General features: G+C 41.6%; 4 protein-coding genes across 4 annotated transcripts; 1 reads left to right on the forward strand and 3 right to left on the reverse strand.

The window, feature by feature from the left end:
* Nucleotides 1-1,220: 1,220 nt before the first annotated feature.
* SS1G_13204 (predicted protein) lies at nucleotides 1,221-1,513 on the reverse strand (the record flags this gene model as incomplete). The annotated part of the gene is made up of 2 exons (XM_001585638.1): nucleotides 1,221-1,417; nucleotides 1,471-1,513. The coding sequence occupies 2 exons, from the start codon at nucleotides 1,511-1,513 to the stop codon at nucleotides 1,221-1,223; spliced, it is 240 nt and encodes a 79-aa protein (XP_001585688.1).
* A 916-nt stretch (nucleotides 1,514-2,429) lies between these two features.
* Nucleotides 2,430-3,134, reverse strand: SS1G_13205 (predicted protein; the record flags this gene model as incomplete). The annotated part of the gene is made up of 1 exon (XM_001585639.1): nucleotides 2,430-3,134. The coding sequence occupies one exon, from the start codon at nucleotides 3,132-3,134 to the stop codon at nucleotides 2,430-2,432; it is 705 nt and encodes a 234-aa protein (XP_001585689.1).
* Nucleotides 3,135-4,134: 1,000 nt separating this feature from the next.
* SS1G_13206 (predicted protein) lies at nucleotides 4,135-4,653 on the reverse strand (the record flags this gene model as incomplete). The annotated part of the gene is made up of 1 exon (XM_001585640.1): nucleotides 4,135-4,653. One exon carries the CDS (start codon nucleotides 4,651-4,653, stop codon nucleotides 4,135-4,137), a length of 519 nt encoding a protein of 172 aa, XP_001585690.1.
* Nucleotides 4,654-6,682: 2,029 nt separating this feature from the next.
* On the forward strand, nucleotides 6,683-7,438 carry SS1G_13207 (predicted protein; the record flags this gene model as incomplete). The annotated part of the gene is made up of 2 exons (XM_001585641.1): nucleotides 6,683-6,775; nucleotides 7,076-7,438. 2 exons carry the CDS (start codon nucleotides 6,683-6,685, stop codon nucleotides 7,436-7,438), a joined length of 456 nt encoding a protein of 151 aa, XP_001585691.1.
* Nucleotides 7,439-7,486: the final 48 nt, after the last annotated feature.

Below are 7,486 nucleotides of genomic sequence, written 5' to 3' on the forward strand. Positions count from 1 at the left end.
TCACAGACCTGTTATTGCCTCAAACTTCCATCGGCTTGTAGCGCGATAGTCCCTCTAAGAAGCCAGCGACCAGCCAAAGCTAGCCGGGCTATTTAGCAGGTGGAGGTAGTTGTGGTTGCATGGTGGAATTGGGATCGGGAGCGAGAGGGGAAGAGGTGTTTGCTGTGAGCTTTGAGATGCTGAGCTTTGCTGGGCGGAATGGGTATGGCCGTCTTCGTCAAGATCAGCAACGAGATTTGGATGTGTGTGAGGAATTGTGTCATGATTATTCAATCTTATGATAGATGCGGGATGTTGTGCTTGAGCTAGTGCTTTCCTTTATTGAAATTGTATTTGGTGTTTGTGGCACGTCTTTGCAGTTGTGCGGATTTGAAGTTGAAGTTGAATGTTATGCTTTCTTGAGGAAGATATTGGTTTGAGTGTCTATTCGTTCCATTTTGTGGATATCTTGGGATACTTCGCATGACTCTTTTTAGCAGCACATTGACTGTTGCTTTATGGGTATATGAGTCGAGCTCGTTATGAGCGATTTCCATATTATAATATTTCTCTCATGGGCCCATATCTGTGCGTCATCTCTTTAATCGCTGAAGTCATGACACCGGCACAAGCTCGAGGCATCGCCAAATATAGGAGTAATTATCAATCATCATTCATTTTGGATATTTTGACCATATACATCTCAATCACAGTGATTGAAGTCACCTCATTCGCGTATATATAAAAGATATTAAAATCCCAAATTATATTAATAATATTAATGATAGAAATGTGGAAGGAGTGTGCTGAATCTACAAGTTTGATTATGATTCGTTGGTAGTCCCACATTTCCTCAACCGCGCAAATATCCAATGCCAAATACCCTAAGATTCATAATATCAATGTTTCGACAGTAAAACGATGCACCAAAAACTTTCCAAACTACCTCAAAACCCTTCATTAATATAAACTCGCCATTACATCCCTAGTGATCTGTTGCTACACCATAATCCATCTCAATCACCCTTCAACATCAGCATCAGCATCAACACCATCACTAAGCATTTCCACCATCTCAAGGAAGACAAACTCCACAACCCCAACTCCTATACTCGCTAACAGAAGCAGGAGTCGTCTTCCCAGTACCCGATCCTTCCTTCTTGCAATCAAGACAATCAAAGGCGATTAGTAGATCGTTATCTAAGAATCGTTTACAATCAAAACATCGCGTAACGATCATTTTACAACCCTTTTCGCACGTCTTGGGTGCTTGGTTGTCGGAGGGAAAGGGGTTTTTTGGAAGTAGAGGTGGAGGTGGAGGTAGAGGTGGAGGTGGAGGTAGAGATAGAGGTGGAGGAAGAGGAGGATGATTGTTTGGAGGGACGACGATCGCGGATTTTGGGGAGCTTGGTATGGATTACTGGGGCTTTTGCATCGGCTAGTGGATTAGCTATTTAAAGTTTTTGTAAGGGTATTGGTAGTAAGTCTTACCTGAGTTGGTAGGGGTTTCCTTGTTGTTATTGTTATTGCCCATGATGTAAATTGTGTTAGTGTGGAGGTTGAAGGTACATATATATATATATTTCTTAGGTTTGCAAGAAGCGTTTTCTTCAAAGTGGATTATTTGAGTTGTATATATAAATATAAATATAATCATGCTATCGATGTTCTCTCAAGGAAAAAGGGGAGAAGAAACCGCTATATATAACCTTGGGATATAATATCCATGACTCTATAAAGTACGTATAATGACTGGAGTTTTTAATCATGATTTTACGATAAAATTTGTAGAGTCATGATTTTTTATATTTAACATGATATTGTATTTGGAGCATCCCTTCCAGATTCTACGTCATACTGTTTGTGACAATTTTGTTTTAGTAAGTTAACTATTGAAGTATTGCTGCATAATAACTTGTCATTATAAACCACTGCGTGAGTAGACAGACTTGCGGGCAGAGTTTCCCCAGGGTGGATGAATACAACTCGGGAATCTTTGATGTTGTGTGATGAAGTGAGTGTTGTAATTCTTAATCTCATATATCAAGTAAGTGGCAAGTATCAGAGATTGAACCAGTATAGATGAAGTGAATTACCACTAAAGCAAGGAGAGACAAAGGAGAGACAAAGGAGATAAATTGAATAGTGACATTGAGCATGAATCTAGAGAGTTCAAGGACAAAAGGTAGTATGGTCTAGGACTTTATTAATACCATCACTGTTGATTCCTCGCCCATCATGCCTTTGGCACTTCTTGCTACGTATATCAGGAAACAACTTTCTGTCATCTCAACGCCAATCCTCCAAACATCTTGCAAGCAGACATTTCTGTATGAATATTAGCCAGACATACATGTTACCTGGGAATTAGAAAGCTTACTTAAGAACAGTCGTCCTCATAAGTGAATTTCCCTACCCTTCTCCAACTATAAAAACACTTCCCCTCCCAGCTACAAAATATCCACCTTCTCCTTTTTTTCACATTCATAACAATGACCACGATCAGTCGGAGAACCCCCAGATATAAATCTAGGCACAGTAGTAGGAGCATTCAATCCACTAACTTCAGGACAAGTCTCACAAGCACCATCACAATAAACATCTACCCAAGCATGCGCAGCGATCCAACCTTTCTTACAACCCCAGCAGTGAAAAACCCCTACACATCCATTTTTGCACTCTTCTCTCTTATAATCATGTTTGATTCTCACAGAGGGGAGAATAACATTTCCGTGTTTTTGGTACCAGAGATGGGCTGCCCACATGATGAGTTGTTGTGATGCGGTAGTATATGTGGTGGAGGGGGAATCCTCCTCGGAAAGTGCTTCGATATCACATGGAGGGAGTATCAGGACCTGGTATCTCTCTCGGCGTTCGGGGGCCGCTGGGGCTTTCTGGTCGGATGTTGTATTTTTAGGACTTTCGCTGCCACTTAGGGGGCTTAGGTCGGATCCTAAGTCGTCACTACTTTCGGAAAAGGAAGACTTGTTTGTGTCGGGGTCTATGATTGCTGGGTACTGATATTGGGGTGTGCATACTTTGTTCAAAATGATCTTGGCAGTTTTTGCTTCAGGAGAAGTCGGTGCAATTTTCGATGATTGCTCGGTGGTGGTAAAAGCGAGTGCGTTTAAACGAGCTGACCGTCTTCTAGACATGATGAAGTTATTTTGTGATTTTAGAGAAAATTATTTGATTAATGAAGAGAAAGAAATTTTTGGTGATGCTGTTATTGAAGGTTTTAAAATGTTTTATTGAGTGTTTCTCACTCATTACTTTAGTTGGCAGGGGAAAATAAAGTGAGGAAGGAGCAAAAGCCAGCTTCTGCGGGCATATTTTGGACGACCTAGGAGACGAAAAAGAACCTATTAGGAGTCCTTAGAGATGCATGCTTGTGTATTAAGAATAAGCTTTGATATTAAAGTCGAATATGCTCTAAATAATACACATATCGTTCATGATTCCTGTGGATATGAGCAAGAACGACTCTGTAAGATCCAATTTTGACTGTTCATCTAGGTGATTGCTGACCGTGGAACTCAACATGGGCTGATTCCAAGGCAGTGATGTCTGAGAAGTGAATTCACTATGGCTCGGTAGAAATGGTTAGGTGAATGGGACTTTTGGCTGCTTAATCGAGTCATTTATGACCATGATCAGTCATTCCTATAATGAATATGGCGAGATTAGCGACTTTTAATGTGAATTTACTGTGAATGGCTTGATAGTGGTGGAATCTGACTGCTTTGCTTCCAACATGACTACTTCACATTTACGGACATAAATTTAGGCTCAACTGCAACACTAGACACATAGAGTAAAATGGAATATATTTTCTATATCCATATAAAATCCAGACAATTAGATTTCCTCCCAAATGCAAATCAAGCCACCATAACTTCCACAATTGACTCCCACCTAAAACCACGAAACATATTAACCTTCACTCACGACAATAACCAATAATATGAAAAGAAAGGAAAATATCAGATAAACCCAGTCTTTACCACTGCTGACACAACGAAGCATCACCTGCCGTGACTAATACGTAACTATCTAGAATTAGCATTTTTTCCACAACATGTTCGATCTTCCTAGAGTGGAACTGTTACCAAGAGACAGCCCTGAAGGTTCTATACATTGAATTCAAGTAGCGTTTTAGGCAATTTTAGGCTTTTTACGAGGCTGGTCGTCATCCCGACCTGCGGGCCGTTTGGACAGCCTCTCCCCCTCCTTCTCCTTAGGTACCGATGAACGGGATGGTTGCTTGGCTGGTTGTGAAGTTTCTGGTACTTCTCCGATGATGCTGATGCGTTCAATTGAACTCCAAAGTGTGCCCACCGCAGTGTAATAGAGTTTAGTTCTCGGATCATAATAAGCGACGTTTTTTCCCGAAGCATTTGATCTTTGATTCATTTGAGGCTGCTGTTGTGGATGAGTGTAGTAATTTTGAAGACCATTCATTTGCTGAGATGATTGTTGTTGTGCTGGCATATAGGGTGGTAGAGGGCCAAAGGTTAGTAGTGGTGCCGTCTCTCCCACATGAGAGTCATGTCGTCGATCTTCATTATAAGGATGAGATAATGGTGGAAATGAATGTTGAACTTGAGGTCTTTGCTCTCGAGCCTGCGCACCTGTATTATTAGGAGCAGCCTGCTGGCTATTACCAGAATGCATGATCAAAGTTGTTTCTGTTTTTGATAATAGGAGGCTTGAGTATTGTGTGTTATTGATATTGAGAGATAAATTTTTGTTGTAGATGTAAAGAAAGAAAGTCCATGAAATGGGGAAACGTAGTGCTTAAATATTACTTTCTTACCTTAGATCAGGAATCCCAAGGATATGATGATTCAAGAGTATGAGGTATGAATTGTCACATATGCAATATCTATGAGAATATATGATTCTTTATTGAGAAGAAATGACTGAAAACATGATGGAATGATTGTGAAAGGCAACTGAAGTGACCGAAAAGGCGTCGAATTGAACTTAAATGGCCAATAAATATGACATAGCGACTACATGACTGCGAAACATAAAATTCAAATGAGTGAAACGCATGAGGACCTACTGAGAGTAGCAATGAATTATAATTTTGAAGCAACAAAATATCTGAGAACAATCACAAGAACAACAGCATCCACAGATGAGAAGTATAATAAATGAACCAAACATTCACGGTCTCAAATATTCGTATAATCACTACTAGCAAAACCTACTGAAAATAGAATATGAATAATTATTCCTCTTTGAAGATATGATACAAAACTATCATTAAATCCCACCCAGAAAACCATATAATACTTCGTCAATTCCTCACAATAAAGCCCATCAAAGCCACGAAAGAAGAAAAATGTGGCAATAGACAACTCGAATTTAAGTGCGGTATCGACACAGCGAGGTGCCTGTCTTAAGAATATGTAGAGTATAAAAATGCTGCAATCCCACAGATCATTTGCTTATGACAGGAAAATCTAAGCCTTGTACCAAGTTAAAAATATTCCAGAATGCGGTGCTCTCAGCAAGACATTTCCGCACTTTCCATACACCATATACCCAAGAAATTAATGTTTGTCTCTCCGAAGATGCCTCTCATCTTTATCGTTTGAGTGAATTTTCCTGTTGCGAGCCTTCTCCCATGCCACGCCCCTCGCCACCTCAGGCTGGCGAGCCATCCTGTCGATCAGAGCGCGTGAAAATTTGTCACCTAGAGAACTGCTCTTCCCTGATTCTCTTTTTTCTTGTCTGGTCTTACTTTCTGGTCGTTCCCGACCTGGTGAAATTCGGCGATTTGAGTTGGAATGATTGCTCGAACCCTCTGACTTCGAAACTCCACTGAATGAGAGAGAATCGAGAGATGGAGTCCTCGAAACTTGTTGTGTTACTTGCGGAGGAGGGAGCCCTGGTGGTTCAGGAGTGTAGACTGGATATCTAAATTGAAGATGAGGCTTCTGCTGGGCTGGTGACACTTGGAAATGAAGTGCGCAATGAGGGACATTGGCATATATTGGTTGGCAATAATCATCTATATTCATCGGTGGACGAGTATCATTTGAATACGCTGAAGGAGCTCTTTCCTGGGGGCATAGTGGCGCTTGAGCATGGCTTGGTGCTGGGCGATGTTCTTGGGAATAAGACTGGTCTAATTTTGGTTGTGCTTATGTTTCTGGATGAGGTTGTGGTTCTAGATGGAGTTGTGGTTCTAGACGAGGTTGCTGCTGCTGTGGCTCTTGAGGAGAAAGAGCAAGAGGAGGATTTTCAGCATGTGAGCGCGAAGTTCCTTGCCGAATATTTATCTCAAGATCTGAATCATGCGACACAACTAGCAGGGCTAAGCTTCTTGGATTTCCTGAAGATGAAAATGGCGAGGCCGTGTTCCATAGATTTTCTAGAGGAGGTAGAACTACATCATTCATCGTTTCTTGTGATTCGATATTATTTTGCGGGCGCCTAACAGAACTATCGATATCTGGTCGTGGAGTCTCTCGTAGGCTTTGTGCTTCTGGATCTGGATAAGGTGCCATGGCTGTTGGGGCTTCATTTCCTAAATTATCTGGAGGTGGTGGAATTACATTATTCGTAGTTCCTTGTAGTTTCATACATTGCTGTTGATGTTGCTGTTGAAGAAAAGGCGGAGGAAGAGAAGGAGGAGAAGGAGAAGAAGAGGAAGGAGGGGCCGTAGAAGCAAGGGGAGGGCTATCAAAATATGGGTGTGGAGGACTCTGCGCCGTTTGTGCTTCTAGATCTAAATCATGCAACATGTCTGGTAGGGGTATATTTCTTGGATTTCCCGGAGAACGTAAGACTGTGTCATCCATCTTTGCTTGTGATTTGAGATGATTTTGCTGTTGTTGTTGTTGTTGTTGTTGTTGTTGTTGTTGTTGTAATTCTAGTACAAAAGGAGGAAGATGTTCGCTAGTTGGCGCGGAAGCTTCTTGCATTTCAGGAGGAGGAGGAGAAAGTTCAATAATGGGGTGTGGAATCCTCTGCTGTTGAGGAGGATGGAGAAGAGAACATTCAATATCGGCGCATGGAGTTCTTTGCTGTCGAAGAGGGAATGGGCACTCAATATTTGGACATGGAGTTGATTGCCTTTTAGGAGGAACAGGAGGAAGAATTTCAGTATCGGGGGAGGGAACTTCTTGCTGTTGAGAAGGAGGAAAATGAAAAGAACGCTCAGTATCTAGGATTTCAGTCCTCTGTATTTCGTGATAGAGAGGGGGAGGAGAATAAGAAGAAAGCTCAGTATCTAGGATTTGAGTTCTCTGTATTTCAGGGTGGAGAGGAGGAGGAGGAGGAGAACACTCAATATTTGGGCGTGAACTCCAATTTATCTCAGGAGGAACAGGATGAAGACATTCAGTATCGGGTTGTGGGGTCATCTGCTGTTGAGGAGGAGGAGGAGGAGGAGGAGGAAGAAGAGAATCCTCAATATGTGGACGTGAACTCCATTTTAATTTAGGAATAATAGGATAACGAGGAAGAGAATGCCCAAAATTCAGCCCCGAAT

Source organism: Sclerotinia sclerotiorum, genomic scaffold (genome assembly GCF_000146945.2).
Source record: "Sclerotinia sclerotiorum 1980 UF-70 scaffold_24 genomic scaffold, whole genome shotgun sequence".
Lineage (NCBI taxonomy): Eukaryota > Fungi > Ascomycota > Leotiomycetes > Helotiales > Sclerotiniaceae > Sclerotinia > Sclerotinia sclerotiorum.